Raw genomic sequence first — 23,974 nt, 5'->3', positions numbered from 1 at the left:
ATGTAAAATATAATAACAATTAAAATTTTACCTCTTCAAGCTATGGCTTGATTATGGACACCAACAGAATTTTTTGCTCTTGTAGTAAATCCCAGGAACTGATGACTCGCTCGATCAACTCCTGAATTAAGTCCACGAACAGAAAACTAAAACCCTCTGATTGCTTGCACTAGAAATCAATCAGATGTTTATCGACGAGATTAAACAGATTTGATCTGTCAATTCAGAATGTAATTTTTCAGAAAAATCACACACTGAATTCTCTCAAAAAGAAGAAGGGAATTTCGAAAACCCCCTTAGAAAATATATTGTGATTTTCGAAAATTGCAAGGTTGGAATAATAATGTTTTTCGAAAATTACACATATATATATATATATAATTTCTAGACTGGATTAAGTTATATGTCTATTAGGACACTAACTCCTTAGGGCCCATAATCCATGACTTAAGCCCAACAAGCCAAGCCTGTTATTATAGAAATTAATATATAATTCATCATGACTCCGATTGATAAACTGATTTTACCAATGTGCATAGAAACCATTTCTGCACCTTTTAAAGTCAAGATAATTTTTCTGAATTTGAATTCAGTGATTTCCAAAAATGTCCATCTCTATGTCATTTTAGGAAATTTCACTCCCTTTAGTTAAGAAGTCCAACTTCTCTTTCGCTAAATTTAACTCTTTAAATTTAACTATCTCAACGGGGATTAGTAATCCATTACTTGTATGACCCTCAATGGTTCAGGGATACAGCTAGCCGTGGGCTCACAACTCCTTGTGACTCGGAACAACAATTTCCGACTTATCCATCGAATCATGGTAAGAGCGCCTAGCAACATCGCCCCATGATTCCCTAGGTATCACTAATAGTGCTTGCAAGAACCAGTATGTTTTGGTTAGCGTACAGTACGGTCCCTTCATCCATATATCCCGATCGAATCAACAACCATTGGTACATCGAGAGTCGTTCGAGATTCGATAACTATGCAATGCATCTTGAAGATCAAATAGTGACATCACATGTGCTACTAGGAAACCAAGTAACCTAAATCACATCGAGTACTCTGGCCAGAGATTTGTCACACTAATATCTCCTCAGATCGCATAGGATATCCACACTCGCAATCGTGTGGTGAATCCTTGACAACAAAGCATCGACTCCTATATGTGTCGTAACTGTACCCAATCTCGACACCTGATGACCCTCATAGAGTCGGTAAACGAGTCAAAGTATAGTACTAGCATATAGAGTCTCCATGATGTTTCAAGTAGTAAGGACTAATGATGTACAACCAAAACCGCGGACTTATCCACTCAATTAATAATAACCACTTGGAAAGTCCGAATATGGTAGTTCGATCATTCATCATATGAATATCCATTTGCATGCTTTGAACATCTCTATGTTCCATACCAATGAAACGTGGTACTTGGCATCGCAAATGCTAGTCTCGATCTCGAGCGATCCTTATCCTTATTTGCGGACGGCTCAATTGAATAGAAATTGTTTAGAATATACAGTGACTATAAGATGTGTTTCATGATAGTGATCTCTCTTTATTCACTATCTCATCTTACTTACACTATAGTATATTCAAGGTCTTTATCAAAAGAACAATAGTATATCACAATATAACATTATGAAGAAAGATAAAGAAAATTTCATTAATGAATGTAAATTATATTAAACAAAGATTGTTAACAATAAGAGACTCTCAAAGCCCTTAGCCACAACTTGGCTAGCGGGGCATCAACTCTTTCAATCTCTCACTTGCCCTATAGCCAACTATTCATACTACGTAGTCTCATTGCTTCGTGATGTTTGTCAAAAAATGGTCCTGGAAAGGGCTTAGTAAGTGGATCAGCGATATTGTCTGCAGAGGCCACTCTCTCGACAGTGATGTCTCCTCTTTCCACGATCTCCCGGATGATGTGGTATTTCCTCAGTATGTGTTTGGATCTTTGATGAGACCTTGGTTCTTTTGCCTGAGCAACGGCACCAGTGCTGTCACAGTACACCGGGATTGGACCAACAGCTTCAGGAATTACGCCCAACTCTTGGACGAAATTCTTCATCCAAAAGGCCTCTTTAGCAGCAGCTGATGCTGCAATTTATTTTGCCTCAGTGGTGGAATCCGCTGTGGTGTCCTGCTTGGAACTCTTCCAAGAGACAGCACCACCATTGAGAATGAATACAAATCCAGAGGTTGAATTTGAGTCATCCACGTCACTTTGGAAGCTAGAGTCGGTATAGCCTTCCAATTTCAATTTTCTTCCCCATAAACCATGAATATATTCTTAGTCCTTCTCAAGTACTTTAGAATATCCTTCACAGCTTTTCAATGAATTTGACCGGGATTGGCCTGATATCTGCTCGTGACACTCAGAGCAAAGGCTACATCCAGTCTGGTAGATATCATCCCATACATGATACTACCTATGGCTGATGCATATGGTATGTGTGTCATTTTCTCTATCTCTTCGTCAGTCTTGGGAGACATAGACTTGGATAGAGAAACTCCATGACACATAGGTAGATGTCCTCTCTTGGACTTATCCATAGAGAACCTCTTCAATATAGTGTCGATGTAGGTAGCTTGAGTGAGTCATATCATTCTCTTAGATCTATCTCTATAGATCTGTATTCCTAGAATATAGGATGCCTCACCTAAGTCCTTCATCGAGAATCTACCTGATAACCATATCTTTGTTGACTGCAACATCCCTACATCATTCCCAATGAGTAAAATATCATCAACATAAAGCACTAAGAACGTCACAGCATCTTTAACTACTTTCTTGTACACGCATGGTTCCTCCGGGTTCTTGATGAAACCAAAGTCCTTTATTGTTTCATCAAATTTCTGGTTCCAACTTCTTAATGCCTGTTTGAGATCATAAATTGATCTCTGAAGCTTGCATACCTTATGCTCGCTTCCCATGGATGTGAATCCCTCAGGCTGCATCATATAAATCTATTCCTTAATGTTTCCATTAATAAATGCAGTCTTCACGTCCATTTGCCATATCTCATAGTCATACCACGCTGCTATGACAATAAGGATTCTTATGGATTTGAGCATTGCGACTGGTGAAAAGGTTTCATCATAGTCAACACCTTGTCTTTCAGTATAACCTTTTGCCACCAATCGTGCCTTGTAGGTCAATACCTTACCATCAGGTCCAAGTTTTCTCTTGTATATCCATTTACACCCTATTGGAACAATTCCATCGGGAGGATCTACTAAAGACCAAACTTGGTTTGTATGCATCGAGTCTATTTCCGACTGCATAGCTTCAAGCCATAAATTCGAATCCGCATCAGAAAATGCTTCCTTGAAGTTTCTTGGATCACATCCAATGTCGAGTTCACTTTGATCCCCTTCAAGAAGTAAACCATATCAAATAGGAGGTCTAGAAGTCCTCTCGGATCTTCTAAAAAGAGGCGTGTCGTTTAATGGTTCCTGAGGTGTGGTATCGTTATTTTGTATCTCAGGTTCTTCTTGAATTTCTTCAAGTTCCATCATCTTGTCTTTCTTATCAAGTAAGAACTCCTTCTCCATGAAGGTGGCATTCCCCGAAACAAACACTTTTGTTTCAGTAGGATGATAAAAATAATATCCGATTGAATTCTTCGGATAACCTACAAAATAACATAAGGTGGATTGACTATCCAACTTATCTCCCACTGTCTGCTTCACATAAGCAGGACATCCTCAAATCCTCAAGTACGAATACTTAGGAGTTTTTCCAGTCCATAATTCATATGGAGTTTTGTTCACTGCTTTAGTGTGGACATTGTTCAACAACAATACCGCTGTTTCAAGCGCATAGCCCCAAAACGAAGGTGGAAGCTCAGTGAAGCTCATCATAGATCGAACCATGTCCAACAATGTTCGATTGCGACGCTTCGAAACACCATTTAGCTGAGGTGTCATAGGAGGAGTCCGCTGAGAGAGAATCTCATTCTCTTTTAGATAGCCCAAAAACTCGGTACTTAAGTATTCTCCACCTCGATCCGATCGAAGTGCTTTAATACTTTTTCCTAGTTTATTTTCTACTTCAGCCTTGAATTCTTTGAACTTTTCAAATGATTCAGACTTATATTTCATCAATATAAATACCCATACCTAGAATAATCATCAGTAAAGGTAATGAAGTAGGTGTGACCAAATTTAGTACCAATACTAAATGGGCCGCAAACATCTGTATGGATCAAATCCAATAGATTTTGACTACGCTCAGGTTTTCCTTTGAAAGGAGTTTTAGTCATTTTTCCTTTTAGGCAGGACTCATAAGTTGGTAGAGAGTTAATATCAGACATATCAAACATGCCCTCTCCCACTAGCTTGTTCATCCTCCTTGAGGAAATATGACCTAGCCTAGCATGTCAAAGGTTTGCCGGGTTTTGACTATCGTTTGTCCTTTTATTTGTTGTTGCCGGTTTATCAACATAATTAATTGGTACGTCTTTTAATTTTAAGTTATATAGATCGTTTTCAAGTTGTCCACATCCAATCAAACATTTATTCTTGTAAATATTGCAAATCTCATTCACAAAATTGCAAAAAAAACCATCTCTATCAAGCATAGAAACAGAAATAATGTTTTTAACCAAATCTGGCACAAATAAAACATCTCTCAAAAGTAACTTAAAATTGTTCTGCAAAACTAAATAAACGTCTCCCACAGCTTTGGCTTCAACTCTAGAACCATTTTCGAGCCTTAGGTGGGTCTCACCCATCCTAAGCTTACGACTTCTTGTCATCACCTACAAATCATTGCAAATGTGAGATCCACATCCGGTATCCAAAACCCAAGAAGTAGTATTAAGTGAAACATTTATTTCAATGTAAAACATACCTTTTGAAGTTCGCAACTGCTCGAGATATTCTTTGCAGTTACGTTTCCAATGACCGGGTTTCTTGCAGTGATTGCAAACGTCTTCAGATCTGTTCATGTTTGAAGCCTTTGTTTTGTTCTTCTTCTTTGGCACAGTTTTCTTTGGTGGGACAGAACTTTTCTTACTCTTTCCATTTGGCCTCTTCTTAGAGTTAGAAGAGGAACCAACAAAAAATACTGGTTTATCCTTCTTTAATGTGGCCTCATATGTGACAAGCATATTGACCATCTCTTCAAGGGTGGCCTCTATTTTGTTCATATTGAAGTTCATCACAAAACCGTCAAACGATGAAAGAAGTGAAAGAAGTAACAAGTCCGCATTCAGTTCGTGCTCCAATATCAAATCGAGTGTTACCAACTTTTCAATGAGCCCAATCACGTGTACCCCATGCTCATGGACCGAAGTCCCATCTCGCATGCGGCATGTCATGAGCTCTTTGACGGTGGCATACCTCTCCGATCTTGACTGAGCTCCAAAAAGTTCCTTGAGAGTATCGTGAATGTCAGCAGCATTCACTGCATTCTCAAATCTCCTCTGAAGTTCATCAGACATCGAAACCTGCATGTAACATTTGGCCTTGACATCATGGTCCCACCATTTGTCAAGTTTGGCCAATTCTTCCGGACTCACATCAGCCGGGGCTTCTTTCGGAGGAGGCTTTTCTAACACGTAGAAAACCTTTTCTGAACTTAAAACAATCTTTAACTTACGGAACCATTCCGTATAGTTTGCGCCAGTCAGTTTGTTTTGTTCGAGAATTGAGAATAGTGGATTGCGCGAATTCATTGTAATGAAATACTGAAAAGAAACAGACAATAATCAGTGATTGCTTAATTAATTTACTAAGACATAAAATATGGCGAGATTTATTTTATGAATTTTACTCCCACTATTTTAACGATTTCACTACCCTCTAGTGAAAACGAGAAACTGGTTTCCTTAGTGGAAACATGGAGTCCAATTGACAAATCATAGTCCCGAATAATATCAGCCAACCATAATTTTCAAAAGGTAGAGCCCAATTGCTTCCAAAGCAACCCCCATTCTTTTACCTCATGTCCAATAAGGACCCAATAATATGACGCCGTTTATTGTGACATGTCAAGATGACTCATCAATATTAAGTTGTGATGGACGGTCTCCATGTGGATCCCCAATAATATGAGCCAATCCCATGGGAGTTTCATCCAACTTACAACATGTGTCGATCCAATGTACAGCTTTTCGACGAACGAGCCCCCTCCAATAATATGAGCCGGACCGTGCCCGCGGGTAGCATCTCATACATTGATCGTTGATGGAAGGTAGGACCATTTAAACAATATTTAAATTCCCTTTTGTTTATATTGATATCAATTTTAAATCATATTTAAAATGAGGGATTTTAATTTTGAAAATTGTCTCATCTTTAAATAATTTGTATGCTTGCGGGATTCATGCAATTTAGTCTAAACATGCATACAACAATAATATCATATATTATATAAAGGATGATCGACCCATGGTTGCCAATCACGAGTCTAAGTTCAATCCTAGGTGATATGCAAGTATGCAATGCAATCCTATTACATTGAGCTTCCAATTTACATTTCTTCGGTCTTTATTGTCTGTTGGGTCCACCATTGTGTTCAAATCTTTATCTCCTACTAAGTCTAATAAATTTACAATAAATTTCGATGACAAGTAGGGGATACATATTTAAGGGTGGGAACGGGCCATAAACCAGGCCCATTAATAAAACCAAAAAACAATAATAAAAACCAAATGTAAACAACCTAACATACACCTATAATATTGGTCATGGCATCGATCATCCTTTTATCCAATATTTAATTCAATAATTAAATCATTGGAAAGATAAAATCAAATTTTATCTAATATATTCATAAGATCATATCTTATCATCAATTGTGCCAAAATAATTAATTTTATAAAATCTAATTTAACGGATAAAATTTATAAATTTTCCAAAATTCAAATTTATCCAAAAAAATCAATTTTAAAAATTTCGGACTCAAACAATTTGATCCGATGCCTCGTGGACCAATCAAAATAATTTTTGATCGGACCAAAAACTAAAATTTCAAAAATTTAAAATTCTTAAAAATATTTTTTTTAATTTTCCGGGCTGCCCGGGACGTTCCCGGGCAGCCCCGCCCCCACGTGGGGCTCGGGCATGTGCAGCCCATCGCTGCCCGTGTTGCCCTTCAAATTTATTTTTAAAAATTTTGTTTTTGTTTCTAACAACCCGAGGCTTAAAAATTTTGTACAATCGATAAATTTTAATCGTTTGATCTGAGAGCAACCTGGCTTTGATACCACTGTTGGAACACGCGTTCTCGGATCAAAGATGTGATACCCGGTGCAGCGAAAGTTTAAAAATTTTTATTTTCTTATATGGAACGATTTCATATCATGGGTATCAAATATTAACGATTAAAATCAACATGTAAAATATAATAACAATTAAAATTTTACCTCTTCAAGCTATGGCTTGATTATGGACACCAACAGAATTTTCTGCTCTTGTTGTAAATCTCAGGAACTGATGACTCGCTCGATCAACTCCTGAATTAAGTTCACGAACAGAAAACTAAAACCCTCTGATTGATTGCACTAGAAATCAATCAGATGTTTATCGAAGAGATTAAACAGATTTGATCTGTCAATTCAGAATGTAAAACCACACACTGAATTCTCTCAAAAAGGAGAAGGGAATTTCAAAAACCCCCTTAGAAAATATATTGTGATTTTCGAAAATTGCAAGGTTGGAATAATAATGTTTTTCAAAAATTACACACACACACACATATATATATATATATATATATATATATATATATATATATAATTTCTAGACTGGATTAAGTTATATGTCTATTAGGACACTAACCTCTTAGGGCCCATAATCCATGACTTAAGCCCAACAAGCCAAGCATGTTATTATAGAAATTAATATAAAATTTATCATGACTCCGATTGATAAACTGATTTTACCAATGTGCATAGAAACCATTTCTGCATCTTTTAAAGTCAAGATAATTTTTCTAAATCCGAATTCAGTGATTTCCAAAAATGCCCATCCCTATGTCATTTTAGGAAATTGCACTCCCTTTAGTTAAGAAGTCCAACTTCTCTTTCGCTAAATTTAACTCCTTTAATTTAACTATCTCAACGGGTATTAGTAATTCATTACTTGTGTGACCTTCAATGGTTCAGGGATACAGCTAGCCGTGGGCTCACAACTCCTTGTGACTCGGAACAATAATTTCCGACTTACCCATCGAATCATGGTAAGAGCGCCTAGCAACATCGCCCCATGATTCCCTAGGTATCACTGATAGTGCCTGCAAGAACCAGTAGGTTTTGGTCAGCGTACAGTACGGTCCCTTCATCCATATATCCCGATCGAATCAACAACCATTGGTACATCGAGAGTCGTTCGAGATTCGATAACTATGCAATGCATCTTGAAGATCAAATAGTGACATCGCATGTGCTACTAGGAAACCAAGTAACCTAAATCACATCGAGTACTCTGGCCAGAGATTTGTCACACTAATATCTCTTCAGATCGCATAGGATATCCACACTCGCAAGCGTGTGGTGAATTCTTGACAACAAATCATCGACTCCTATATGTGTCGTAATTGTACCCAATCCCGACACCTGATGACCCTCATAGAGTCGGTAAACGAGTCAAAGTATAGTACTAGCATATAGAGTCTCCATGATGTTTCAAGTAGTAAGGACTAATGGTGTACAACCAAAACCGCGGACTTATCCACTCAATTAATAATAACCACTTGAAAAGTCCGAATAGGGTAGTTCGATCATTCATCATATGAATATCCATTTGCATGCTTTGAACATCTCTATGTTCCATACCAATGAAACGTGGTATTTGGCATCGCAAATGCTAGTCTATCTCGAGCGATCCTTATCCTTATTTGCGGACGACTCAATTGACTAGGAACTGTTTAGAATATACAGTGACTATAAGATGTGTTTCATGATAGTAATCTCTCTTTATTCACTATCTCATCTTAGTTACACTATAGTATATTCAAGGTCTTTATCAAAACAACAATAGTATATCACAATATAACATTATGAAGAAAGATAAATAAAATGCCATTAATGAATGTAAATTATATTAAACAAAGATTGTTTACAATAAGAGACTCTCAAAGCCCTTAGCCACAACTTGGCTAGCGGGGAATCAACTCTTTCATGAAGTGTCCAGACATACAAAAACACTGGACGTTAGCGACTACGCTCAATATGAAAGTACGGATAAACATACAAACATGATGCATGCAAATGACATGGTATCCATATCTGGGATAACTGTATACAACTGCTCAAAATGACGCCTAGGACATGAGTTGTACAACCCGGGAATCAAACCACTGAGTACAATACTCATTTCTATCGGACGTGGATCGTGTCCTTCAGATGTCAGTGTCGGCTAACCCGTCGGTCGCGGGGCGCTCGATATCAACCGTCCGAACATGGCTGAGCGGCCTACATGGCTCATCTCAAAAGATGTACATTCACAATATGATGTGAACATGACGCATAATAATCCATGCAAACATAGCACATAAATGCAACACATAAGTATGCATATCCGCTGGCTATCTCAGTCAGTACTTACGTACATTACTACAGACAGTTCTAGCAGTCCCACTCTAGGTTCCCAATGTGACGACCCGAGTTCTAATCTCTCGATAATCAAATCATTAAATAAAATAGACAATAATCAATGTCTAAACAAAATGAATAAAAAAACTTTTTTTTTTTAAGGACTGAGCACCTCGCTCGATCGGTAAAAAGTTACCGATCGAGCGAGCACTTTGCTCAAAATCTCGGGTGAACAAAATGGTGGCCTCGCTCGATCGGTCATTTTCTACCAATCGAGCGAGCACACCTGCTCAAACTCTCTGTTCAAGAAATAACAGCCTCGCTCGATCGGTAGGAATTGCCCGATCGAGCGAGCACAATTCCAGAAGCAAAAGATCAGATAAGGTTGCTGTCAAAAACGAGTTCATTCATGCATTTCCATCCACGATCAACTCATACAAGGATTCATACATGATCTAATTCATATCAACATCTAACATGCATTCTAACATGCTATACAATGGATAGAATTAAATCATAACAAGACCTTACAATCATAATAATCAAGACTCTCCAAAAAAACATGCAAGAAGCATTGTTATATAATAAAGATCAAGATACACCATGTTGTCTCAAGGATTTACACATCTATCAAATCCTAAATACAACAACAAGATACTAACTTATTCATCAACAAGTCTTAGAACAAGTAGCTCTAACATGCTCATGTTTAAGACACTCAACAACATCATGACAGCTCACACAACCATCTACACTCGGATCATCACGCTATATTTTTATCCTTTGTTCTTCACGTTCGCTTTTGCCCGGTTCCACTCCCTCCTATTGCAATGACACATACAACAAAACAATAGCCGGATAACTCCGGTGAGAAATAGATTTCCCAGTAAAAGCACTAAACATGCATACAAACATATATCAAGATCATGATATAAAGAACATAACTTCAATGCATGTTTTAAAACAAGGTTCATCTCTTCATTCGTCGGTTGGGATCCCGAGAAGTAGATATCATAACTAATCCACCGACTCTCCAGATCAAGGTGGGGCTACTTATCTCACTTCTCTAGACTTTGAAGCCATTATATATGTAAATCAGACGCTAGGCTATACAACCACCCAGGCCATACATATACAATCCCTCAAATCGTCTATTCGAACGTTTCCGTTCATTTTGAAATCAAAGAACAAGTCTTACAAGATGAATGCAATATATATCATTCAAATCACATTCATTAACATCAAGACTTATTCAACAACTCAAAGGAAAGCACATAAGAGCAATTAAGCAAACAAGTATGTGATTTAGGGGAACTCGATACAAACCATCTCGAGTTGTAATCCCAATCAAATAGTAGTCCACTTTTACCTTTCAAATGTGATGTTTAGGATGTCTTTTAGCTTGTCCAAATCTGTACAAGTTAACCACCAAACCTATCTCAAAATCTGCTCAAGTTTCAACCCAAACGTCAAAGCAAAACGCTACCAACCTTGTGCGTTCTTGTATCGGTTTCGGAGTCAAGATCAATGAGTTGAAATGCCCTGTTTACACACTAAAATCACAGCATAACAAGCAAGAAATCATCAGCTAATAACTCAGCAACTTCTTAGTCCAAGAACAATAGCAAATCACTTCAAATCATGAGTTCGACGGCATATCGGTATAACTCGGCGATTCCGAACACATCTATAACCAATCTAACATTCATATCAGCTGTATATCAACTCAAACCCAACATATCAATAGGTATAAAAGTCGAATCATAGCTGGAAAATCATAAGAACATGATACAACAATCAATCCTCAACCAACTTCAATATTACAAAAGATAGAAGCTCATCAACAATAATTCAAACACAAGTCTGGTGTCTATCATTTTCGAATTACCAAACCCTGATTAACAAAGAGAAAAATTACATCAAATCGAAGGTTTCTTTGCGAGGATTCCAGAACATCTTTCGGAATCGAAATCGGATACCCGTATCAAAAGATATCTCAATTTGAAAATGAAGAAGAAGTTTGGAATTCTTTGCTCTGTCTCCACGGTTCTTACCTCTAACAATCTGATGGAAAAATCATATACACGTGAATGTTAGGAAAAATAACAAGTGTCCAGCCCAAAATAAGAATTTTGCACTTTAGCCCCTCAAGACTTCAATAATTGCAATTCAGTCCTCAACTTCTCATTTTATTCAATTTCAATCCTAAATAATTTAAGAATATTAGAATTTAAATCAAAACTCCAGATATTCCCAAATTAAATATTCTTGGATCAAAATTAAATAATTTCGGGTGTTACACCCAAGCCTATCAACATCTCTACAATGCAAATACTCATGCATCAATATTTAAGCTCTAAAAGTTTTCACTAAGCTATTGCATACTCCTAAATAATTTAAGGAGATCATAGTTATACATGCGTTCGTCGTCAGCCCGCTGATGACGACTATTCTGCAACTAGGGGCACACCCCTGGTGCAGCTCTACAGCTACGAGCACCGCTCCGCTACTCGAACACCGCTTCGCTACTATGTCAGACACTGTCTGACTATACTAAAATATACTTCATATTCCAACTCTAAAATAAGAGTACCCAAAGCCCTAAAATAGGACCACTCGGGCGAAGGAGAGGAATTGGTGCAATTCTGAAATGAGCTCCTCGACCTCATTTTATAGACGAGGGTCAGACCATTTGATCCCTGCATGTGTGACAAGTGTCACCTGATAGCACTTCGGACCGTCCGATCAGGACTTCGGATCGTCCGAACTCGAATATTATGTCACTCATGTCACCCCCCGGACACCTGTCTGGCTACTGTTCGGACCGTCCGATCCTGGACTTCGGATCGTCCGAACTCTACTTCCAACCAATCAAATTATTTTCCTTATCCTATCTTATCTGATGGAGATCGGACCGTCCGATCCCTCTTCGGATCGTCCGAACTTCACCCTTCCGAACATCTTCAGGCCCTCCGAACTTGGACACTTCGGACCATCCGATCCCAGGTTGGGAGCCTCCGATTCTGTCGAAGACTCGGAACATTTTCGGCCATTTTCAAGTGTTCTGGATCCATTCGAGAGTAGTTTAAAGTAAACTAATAACACACGTATATGATAATTCGCAAACATTTATTTCTAATTAATGTGTGAGTTATTTTTTGAAAATATTTTTTTTTGAAAATATTTAGGCTAATGATATATATATATATATATATATATATATTTATATAATTATTTAGTTATTTTTAGAATTTTATAAAATAAGTTATGAAGATAATTTTTATTAAATTAAAAAAAATTATTTTTTTTCTATCTACTAAAATGATTAAAATAATTATTAAAGGATTTATGTGTTATTATATAGTGCAGATGACACATTTTATTTGTCGAAAATTTCCATATTTGAGATCGGTGCTGAAGTGACGATATAAAATTTGCGAAATTATAGTTTTTTTTTTAAGTACTTGTTGGTTTATTATATATAGTAATAAACTATAACGTATTTGAAATATCGTATTTTTTCCCCACTTAGATTAGATTTGGGGCATACACCGATACACGTAACACGTGTCACGGTTGCATGTTTATAAGTATGTTCTAAAAATATTTTTATCGTGAAATTAATTTTAAAAAGTAAATTATTAATGTATGATATTTTTTAAAAAAAAAGTGATATATTTTATATATTTATTTAATTTATTATTTAGGGGAAACTTATTTAAGTTTTCTACTGAAAAAATGTAGTAGTATTTTTTGTTCACACATAAAAACGATAGTACTAGCCGCCGGTTCCTTAAAAAATTATCCTCCCCTCTTTTTCTACTTTACAATATTTATTTCTTGCAAAACATAAATTTTCCGGATGATATTTTAAACTTTCAATTACCACGAATATTTTCAAATATACGACCTCTCGTCGTATATTTTCTACCCTTCGATCGATTGGCATATGAAAATACTAGGTTTAAAATTCTTTTTCACATAATCAATACATTCTTATGAATGATGATCAAAAAGTTGTGCTTACATAATGTGACTGTAATTAGTCACTAATATATATAGATAAATAATACTTTCTTAGTTTCAATTAATTGAAATTTTGGAAAAAAATTTAAATGAATTAAATAAATATAAAATAAAAATTTTGTTTGTAAATTTTGTTGTTACATATATTTGTGAATAGGATTTACGTTTCACTACCGGATAAAAATTTTGGCTATAAAATGTTAGGCATGTATTATTAATTTGAGGGACTAAAAGGTCCTAAAAGAGCACATTGAAATGTCAGAAAATGTCCCGACTGATAATGGCTGAATTTTATAGGGAAAGAGTAAAAAAGAAACAGAGGATTGAATGCACATTATATTATTCAATTTAAAGAAGTTACGGTGCTGCAGTCTCCTCCCCCCGTGATGAATTAATGCTTGTTTATCCTTAAACAAATCAGGAGATCTATATATTAATATATATACTCACTTTTTGTAAAAGCTACTTTTTCTATTACAATTTATTTATACTTTATATATGGTACATCGTTTGTGAAATAACAACCAGTCAATTTTTATTTTTTTTTTTGTCTTTTGATGATTATAATTTAATATTTAATAATTACCGAAATGTAACATTATTTTTTTTCCCCCTCATTTGATGGACATTTATTTATAAGAAACGATATTTATATTGTTATTCACTTCACAATTTATTTTTTTTGTTTTCGTTAAAAACGGATTGTACAAACACGCAAGATGTTCATCCGAATATTTGTTATTATCTTACTATATTATTAAAGATGAAATATCTAAAATACTTTGCAAATTAAAAAAAGAAGAACAAAATCTATATCTCTATTTTAAATTTAATGTATCCATGATTTTTTCTATTTTTTTGCCCCGCCATTTACTTTTAAATTTCAATATGTTAGAAATAAAAAATACAATAACAGTAACAACAATAAATATTCATATTTTAACAATATACTCAATGTGTTTGGATGCAATTAGTTATAAATTTTAAATAAAGAATGAATGAAGGAGAGGCTCCAGTAATGGTTAAATAAGTTGAATCAGTTTAGAAACTTAAAACGTTACAATATCAAATGATATTTTATATAAATGTGTAGAATAATTTAAAATGAAAATTTATAATATCCATGAAGCATCTAGTACCAAGAAAGAACAGTTATTATAATGTTTGGTGAAACCGAATAAAGATATAAACAAATTAAATTAAAGAAAAGAAGGACCGCGGGCTCCATTGACACAGACATACCTACTTATGTTATATTTTATATGCACAAAAAAATACAAGAGGAAATGGAATGGATAAATCAATCATCAATTCATCATCATCATTATATATAATATAGAAAAAGCCATATGACTGGTATTTTTGAATATCAAGATTTAATACATTTTTATTAAAATAGTATATTTTTAATAAATAAAATAATAATAAATATTGAAAATGAGATACAAATGTACATGTCAAAATGAATTTGAAGGAACAGCATGAGCCCTACAAGAAATTGATTTTGCAGCATGCTCTCCCTTAAATAATATTTTTATTGAATTGAGCCAAACAAGGAAAATAACAGAAATTCTCCAGCAGGCTTTCCCTATATAACATATAACATATAAATTATATATATATATATATATATATATCGATTGTTAATCATTTTAGATAATAATAATAGTTGAAATAGAGTTACGTGATTAGTTTGATATACATATATATGTAGCTTGATCATCAATCGTTGACGTAGAGATGAGAGCAATCTCCGTACATATATAGTTGTTGAAAAAAAATTGAAGTGTATAATTTTTCATTAAAATACCCATTGGTCTAGTGCTAAAGATTAAGCCTAGCTAGCTAGCTGAAGCTACGTCTTAGATTAGAGTTTTATTTGTGTGCGTTGTTTTGTTACAAAACAACTATATATAATACCTGAATTACGGCAATTTGGATCCTCGCTCGGCACGTTATTGTGAATTAACGGTAGAATTGATCCAATAACAATGTTGTACACACCATCGGATTCAAAAACAAATTTTGGTGTCTGTACGTTAATTTGGACCATTTTTCTGTGCTATGACTATTAAATTTATCCAAACAAACTAATTAACTAAAATTTATTTCCCATAATCTCCGAGTTGATGGTTTTCCGCTGGTTGATGCATCTTATATAATTGAATTTAGAACGTTCATTTTTTGGAACCAAGTTAATGCTACCTTCCAGTCTTGAGCTAGGTCCCTTTCGTTGCCATACATTGAACATGACTCATCGGATTGTGAAACATATATATCCACCACCAAACAAAAAAATGGAAGCTTTGTTTGGATAACTACTTATAAAAAAAATTTATAAAAAATATATATATAATTTTTAATAGTTTTTTAATAATAAGTATGTGTTTGGACAATTGTTCTATAAAAACATCTTTAGAGTTAACAAGTAATATGTATTGATTTGCCCCTAAGGAGGTATCCAAGTTGGTGGAGTAGGTGAACTCTTGGTCATATGTCAGAAGTTCGATTCCCCATGCCAACACCTTTTTGAATTAGCCTGTCACACAAGGCTTGTCTAGTGTGATTTACCTGACTAGCGTAGTTTGCAGGCTATTGCATTAGTTCGAAGGTTTATCCGGCCCAAAGCGTACCGAAAGGTAGCGGTTGCGGTTTTCAACGTCACAAAAAAAAGTAATATATATTGATTTTCATCATTGCACATTCAATTCTAAAAACATAAAAAAAAAAAACACATTGAAATTGTTTTTAAAAAAACTATACTTGGATAAAACTTTTTTAAAAAAAATATTTTCAAAAACATTCTACAAAAATCTTTTCCAAACGTACACTTTAAAAAAATTTCACTTATAATATACTAAAAATGTTTTTAAAATATTTGTCCAAACAGATCTCAATTAATTAACATCGAATAGTTGAATAATTCTCACCTTCCATGTATATCGCGACCCGATTATACAAGAAGTCCATTCCAACATGAAATGATGTAATTAAAGAAGATGTTTTGTGTGTGGAGAATAGATTCATGGTACGTATATGTATTGAATATCTCTATCCTCCATTTCTTCGATCCATTGTTATCCCTAGCTAACGCAGAATGTGACACTCCATGTGGAGAAAGAAAGTAAATCATGGACGCATAAAACTTGAAAAGCATGCGCTTGTGGATTCATAAATATGCTACATGAATTGTCGAAAAGTTGGGTAAAACCGTAAAATGATAATTTTTTAATTAATTTTTTATAATAAATAAATTTCATGTATGAATAATAAAAAATGAATATATACTTTTCAATAAGAAAAACAATGCGTAGTTTATACTTGCCAAGATAATGTTTCCGAATATATATATCTAATCAAAGGAAACAAACTAGCTAGCTATAGCCTAATTACGGTCCCGGCCTATATGATTTGTACGTAGGAACAGGACCAATCGCTTGTATTATCCATCCTTTGAATCCTATCCATGGATGGGGTGATGGAACCTCTTCCAAACCACTAATTACATTCTAATTTTTTTTAAGTGTAGTATTAATACTTTATAGTTAAGAAAAATGATATATGTAGTATACGATTATACATATGGTTATATATTGGATTTGAAATTACAAAATTATCTTAATTATCTTAAATACATTGAGATAGATTTGTAATTTCAAATGCAATATATAACTGTATGTGTAACCATGCATGTATATGTACATGTAACATAACTTTTTAGTCAAATGCTTGCCGGAGTATTTATATGATAATAAATGATTTGATGTTATACAAAACCCTAAACAGAATCTAGGACAAAACTTTAATTATTGTAGCAAATTATCACACTGAAACTTTGAAAGTTTTTGGCACTAATCTTTATTCATCTGTGGGATTCGAGCACATATGGAAAGACAACTTGGTGTACCTGTTGCAATTTCGGAAGAAATCAACATTCGTGTTTGACTATGGCACTTATTGAATTTATATAGTATTTCATTTCATTTTTAATCCGATATTATAATCATCAACATATTTGATAAAAATCGAACGTTCACACGAATATAGATATAATTTGGGTCGTCGCGGCTATAATCCAGCATATTGTTGAAATTAAAATTTTGATGATAGAATTACGAATATGAATCAGTGAACCACATTCAAATTCTAGTAAATTAGCGTGTCTCATTCAATTCTTGAAATTTATCCAAATCCCAAATATATTCAAGTTTTTTTTTATGACGTGAAAACTGTAGTTGTTATCTTTCGGTGTCCATTGGTAAACCTTCGTACTAACGCAATAACCTGAAATTACGATAGTCAGATAAATCACACTAAGCAATGTACGACATGCAAATCCAAAAAAATATTGATAGAGATAATTGAACTTCAGACATCTGATTAAGTAATATACTCAAGTTTTTGGTTGTCAAGTCAGAAGTTTTATACTTTTCAAACCCCAACACACTGTCTAGCTACTTGCATAAATGAATAAGAGAGATCAAAACTAAGAACAGTCTTTTCTTAAAGGATAAGGTTCTTATCCTCTCTTTATTAATTTCAAATGCAAAGAGTTGAAGGAACATTACATTTGGGGAATGCGTTAGGTCCACTTGGCAGGCTCAAATAAAAACCTCGCATATATATATATATATATATATATATATATATATATATATATAAAATGAGACTTGAACCTAATTCACCTCAAAAGCTAGTTCAAGAGGTGAGGGTTGTCCTTGTCTATATTAAGGGCTCCCAGAAATTATATCCTACCGATGTGGGACAATATTCTAACACACCCAGGAATTGTATACTACCGATGTGGGACAATATTCTAACACACCCCTCACACGTCCAGGAATGAATATCTGGAGCGTGGAGATATTAACGGGTGGCCTAATTATAGGCAGCCCAATTATGGGCGGTCCAACACACACGGAGGGTCTGGGCTCTGATACCATGTTATAAATGAAACTTGGACCTAACTCACCTCAAAAGCTAGCTCAAGAGGGGAGGTTTGTCTAAGCCTATATATTAAAATCCCAGATAATTCATCCAACCGATGTGGGACAAACTAAACACACCAACACACCCCTCGCACGTCCAAAAATGAATTGACTGAGATCAAATTAAATGGATGGCCCAATTATGGGACGGGTGAGGCCAACTATGGGCCGTCCAACACATAACAATGGAACCCGGGCTCTGATACCATGTTAGAAATGAGACTTGGACCTAACTCACCTCAAAAGCTAGCTCAAGAGGTGAGGGTTGTCCTTGTCTATATTAAGGGCTCCCAGGAATTATATCCTACCGATGTGGGACAATATTCTAACATCTATAGTAACTTGGAAACCTATTCATAAGCTTATGAATTTTTTTAAGATCGTGAAATGTTGGAAACAAAAAAAACTAAGAAAACACAGTAAGTGTTCGAAAAAATTATGCTTTCGCAGAGACCATTAAATTTATAGATTACAAAAAAATACAGATAAATCAAAAGTAAGATTCAAAATAAAAGTGAAAAATCCAAAATTCAGAAACGGATAGTGTTTGATAAATAAATCACGATAATACTAATTTTTTATCAGACTCACTTTTGTGGTTGTAGAATCAGCATTCCACTAACTTCTGAATTTCAATTAAATTAAACACTATAAAATTGATTTTTTAAAGTAGAAAACTAAGAATCACTTTTTTAATGATTACAAACGTTCACTAAATATCACATCACATATTATAGTAATTTTATTTGTTCAAAATTTCAGGATTACTTCCGTAAAATAAATAACTAAGCTCTACACATACGGGTGATTTTTCGATATACCGTACCAAAAATATTGGTATGAAAAAAATTCATATCGATACCGATATCGATACCGAAATTCTGAAATTTTGATATAGAAAAAATCAATATTGATACTGTATCAATATCGAAAAAAATTCGGTATGTCGAAAAAATATCTAGGTATATTGAAAAAATTCGGTACGTATGCTAATAATTCGGTATTTTGTTACGGTATGTCAGCCCTACATACCAACAATATTATCGCATTATTAAAATAAAAATAGGAGTCTCCCAACTCCCAACACAACAAATTTCATTATTTTAGATTAGGTTATTTTATTTTTTATTTTTTATTTTTTTAGTATAAGCTATACCATTAATCAACCTATCTAAAATTTTACATATTTGGATAATGAATCAAGAAACTGATAAATTTGATGCATATGTACATCCAAAAAAAAATTGAATTTCTGATTAATAATGATGAGTTATCAAATTAAGATTTTTCTTTGATTGGGAAATAATTGCTAACTATGTATCATTTATGAACATTGATGGGTTAATTAATGTAGTTGGAGGATGAAGAAGACCGACTGAGTTTGGGCCGACAGGATAAAAAGATAAGACGGCCTTTTCCTCCCAAACATAAACTGCCAAACAAATAAATGGTCAGAGTACTAAATAGGCTTCTGTACATACATTTTACATACTTAAGGCTTTGTTTGGAACACCACGTTGGATACGGATAGATGAACGAGGACTATTTGGGACTTCATTAATTTCGATCGAAAGCAAATGTTATAAATCAAAGGATGTTATAATTCAAATTTACCGTCAAATTGGCGCACGTAACAATAAAATTTGGATCGTGGATCATGTTGAAATAAAATCCAGTGGGTGGACCTAGAAGCAGCTTGTGGAATTATCCAAACAAGTTCCCAAATCGGGTTGGGGATTCAAAAGTCAAAATTAGGGTTTTGGAATTCAAAGAAAGCGACAGGAGGAGTTGTTATTATCCACTAACGTATTCGTGGCAGTAAAATGTTGGAGATTGAAATACTGGGCCCACACATATTCCCGTTTCTACCACGTGGCATTTCTCTCTTCTCGCCAAATCACGCCGACTAACCGAAAACTACCACCGATTATAAATAATATAATATAATAAAAAAAATCTTTTTTGTTTTTGTTTTTGTTTTTGTATATTCGAAAATTTTGATGGATATTTTTTTGCCAATTCGAGAGATAAAAGATTTTGTTTGTTTTTTTGTGGAAAAAAGAAAATTTATTAAGGGGAAATAAGTTAATAACCCGCAGTGAGTGTGAGGAGGAGGAGAGATCGGCGGCAAGAAGATACATACAATACTCTGTATGTATAAATTGTGTGTGTGTGTGTTTTATATATTTATAGAATGTATGTTCGATTATTATAATATTTGATTATGATAATAATAAAATTATGGAGATTACGACTTCGATTTGTGTTTCCACTCCGGGATATATAATATAATGTGGGTATGTATGTGTATATACGTCAGGGATAATCCATACGGACGTCAGGGATAATTAATTCACGTGGTCTTGTTCTGTAAATTTTCTTCTTCTTTTTTTTCGTTTTTTTCCCATTTGATTTTCGCTTTCACTTCCGAGGATTCTGTTTGTTTGTGGGAAAATATTCGGCGGTTACGTTCGATTACGGGTCTTTTTTGACGGTGGGTTTTGTATATATACGCGCGCAAAGGGCTCTGTTTCACCCCCAAGACTCTCGTTCTTCTGCACATTCAATTTCATAGAGAAAGAGACGGAGAGATTTGAGAGACTGAAAATGGAGGGAGGCAAGAAATCGGCTTCTTCATTCACCTCTGAACTTTTTGGGTCGAAGGATTCTGATGTTGCTGCTTCATCTTCTGGGATTTTTGGGACCATTTTTGCCCCACCCGCTAAGGTAGTAAAGTTTTTTTTTTTTTTTTTCTTGAAAAGAATGATAATAATTTGCAGTAAATGTTTGGGTTCTTGCGTTTTAGGGGATTGGAGTTCTTGATTTCCTATTTACTTAAATGGAGTCTGTATAATGGTTGTTTGGTCTGGTAGACTGTTATTTAATGAGTAACGAAGTTTAGTTTTGATGGTAGATGACATAAAAGGGGTGCGAAGAAATTTTGTATATTTCAAATTTTCTTACTGCATTAATCAAGCTTGCCTCTTATTGCCGCCATAAATCTCAATGTAATAATGATCGTTAGATTCTTGAAGTAACCGCGTGTTTAATTGGTGAAAAATTTAATGAGTTCTCTATAAAGGATTAATCTTTTATGGCAGGTAACATTCATCCATGTGCTAGTTACCGTGTATGCATTCTATATACAATCTTAAATTATAGTCGTCCTATGTGTATTTCAACGACAAACACGCGGATCTCACCTCGTCATTTAGAATTTTCCGAACTCGTGCTTCTGAGTTGTGACTGAGATCTGTTTTCAATTTTTATATTGGCAGAAGGCTGTAGGCAATGACTCTCTGCGTATGCCGGAGAAAGAGAAGAAGCAAGATTCTGGAAGTCAGAGTTGGAATAGCAATACTGCTGTTTCAGGTTTGTTTCAACCAAGATCCTCATTTCTGGAAGATTATATATTTTTAACAGAAAATGTGTAATTGCTTCATTTTTATTTTCCTATCTGTCAACAGCCGATTTAATGTATTATGAGTTAAACCGTTAAAATATGCGCATATGATGCAATTTGTTTTTATGAATTATGAGTTAAACAGTTAGAATACCAAATGTCTATCGTCCATCCGATATGGAATCTTGTCGAATTTAGTTGTAGTCAACATATGTCTAGTAGTTATAGCAAGATTCTTTTAGGCACTGCTGAATTGAAGTCAAACATATTTGACAGATTGCATTAATGCTGCAAAAATAGTTAAATCTTTAATCTTTGGTGTAATTCTTTAGTAACGGTTGTGAGTGTGTGTCCAAGTGCGTATTTTGCATGACCATTGGCTTCTTTTTTGCAGAAAGTAATGCCAACGGTGGAGGCAACTTCCAGAGGTCGGAAGGCAAGGATATGGGTTCATTTTATCCTGTGGAAAATGTGCATCCTTGTCATTATAGCTCGTCGATTTACTACGGAGGCCAAGACGTTTATTCTCGACCTCAGATTGCCCAGAGCCCTGTGTTCACTACTGTGAGTAGGCTTAAAGTCCTTTCAAAGGAAAATCACATTAATAGTTTTTGCAGCAAATTGGACAATCATGTGGCCTACTTTAGGAGACTCTTTCCATCAACATTTGTCTTATACCATGCTATTTACGAGCAGGATAAACACTATACTTTAGGTAAATTTGAAATTTGATATGCAAATGCCCCAGAAAAGGGAAAAAAATAACGGTGATAGGCATTTAAGAAGCTTATTTAATACAAATCTGCTAATGTTTGATTTCCAATTTTTATTTATCGTAAATCTGGATTTGTCAATTGGAATGGAACCGATGACGCATTAGTATATTTTCAGTTCAATAAAGATGGAGGAGAAGATGATAAGGATGGTGCTTCAAGAGGAAACTGGTGGCAGGGTATGTTATTCATCGTTAACGCTGCTAAATTATGTATGCTATCACCAAACAATGATCATGTTTTAAGATTTTGTTTTCTCTCCGCAGGTTCTCTTTATTACTAGGAGCTCGTCTCCACTACAAGTGAATTTATATATACTTAGGTACGGGCAGACTAGTGCTTTTGGTATAGATTGTGAATCCATTTAGTTCGTTCGAAGCTCATCGATAGTTTTCTCCGCTTGTTAGCTGCTTATGATTGTTTTTTCCCATTTCTTTGTAGAAAGATACAAACGCAGGGCATCGACAGCAGCATAGCAGTTTAATTTAGACGAAAAGTAACCTTAACTAAGGACTGGCTTTTATTGCCTCCATTTGTGTTGCCTTGGGCATCACTATTATTATCCTATGTAATTTTAGCTAGTATCTTTTTTCTTTTCTTGGGTGCTGTATAATGTAAAAGATATGCAACTTCATGCTCTTCGAGCCCATCTAACTGCTGTATCTTACTATGAACCTTTGCTTCCATTCAAGGTATTGTGGGGTGTGGATAACCGGATACGTCCACGATGTGTTGCACCCCATGGTCAATCCGCCAAAAAAATGGTGCGGGGCCAAACGTTGTAGGGGGGGTTACCCTTACACCAATCCGACGTGGTTATAAGACTATGCTTCTAAATGGCGTCCAGTCTTTAAACCCTCTGTCAGAGATTGGTAAAAGATTCCAGAATTAATGTTTTTGAGTATCATAACTTTTGAGCATTATTGTTAGGTAGGTTGGGTACTTTGTGGTATCAGATTGTTTTGGAAAGTATATTTGAAAGCAATGGCGACACTTTGAATGCGGTGTCTGAACTCGGACTACCAACCAAAATATCTTCCCCTTGGAAGAATCCCAGCCACGAAAAACAGTGAGTGATGAGAATAAGAATGTTGGTTGAATCATTTGAGGAACATGATGCGTTTTGGTACTGATACTGGGTAGGATAAGGAATCTTGTCTGGGAATCGGGTGATATTATGGGAACACAGGTACAAATTTTGAGGATGCAAGTGGCTGCCTGCCTGCTATG

The 23,974-nt window shown here is 34.9% G+C and overlaps 1 protein-coding gene across 2 annotated transcripts; it reads left to right on the top strand.

Moving 5' to 3' along the window:
* The first annotated feature begins 20,687 nt into the window (after nt 1-20,687).
* On the top strand, nt 20,688-23,428 carry LOC140874701 (uncharacterized). Of its 2 annotated transcripts, none has more exons than XM_073278057.1 (6): nt 20,688-21,295; nt 21,847-21,940; nt 22,366-22,535; nt 22,863-22,923; nt 23,011-23,066; nt 23,190-23,428. In XM_073278057.1, exons 1-5 carry the CDS (start codon nt 21,176-21,178, stop codon nt 23,025-23,027), a joined length of 462 nt encoding a protein of 153 aa, XP_073134158.1. In that variant the 5' UTR covers nt 20,688-21,175; the 3' UTR covers nt 23,028-23,066; nt 23,190-23,428. The 2 variants fall into 2 exon arrangements, with proteins under 2 accessions (XP_073134158.1, XP_073134157.1); XM_073278056.1 differs by having other exon boundaries at nt 20,692-21,295; nt 23,186-23,428.
* The last annotated feature ends 546 nt before the right edge of the window (nt 23,429-23,974 follow it).

The sequence above is a fragment of the Henckelia pumila genome, chromosome 1 (genome assembly GCF_033568475.1).
Source record: "Henckelia pumila isolate YLH828 chromosome 1, ASM3356847v2, whole genome shotgun sequence".
NCBI classification, from domain to species: Eukaryota; Viridiplantae; Streptophyta; class Magnoliopsida; order Lamiales; family Gesneriaceae; genus Henckelia; species Henckelia pumila.
The sequence above is the reverse complement of the archived record's forward strand: the minus strand, read 5'-3'. Positions and strand labels throughout refer to the sequence as shown.

Excerpts from the sequence above, each read along its gene's own strand:
- LOC140874701 (XM_073278057.1), top strand. The coding sequence starts at position 21,176 with ATGGAGGGAGGCAAGAAATCGGCTTCTTCATTCACCTCTGAACTTTTT. Across the intron at positions 21,296-21,846 it reads TTTTTGCCCCACCCGCTAAG|AAGGCTGTAGGCAATGACTC; the intron begins GTAGTAAAGTTT and ends TTATATTGGCAG. Across the intron at positions 21,941-22,365 it reads TAGCAATACTGCTGTTTCAG|AAAGTAATGCCAACGGTGGA; the intron begins GTTTGTTTCAAC and ends TCTTTTTTGCAG.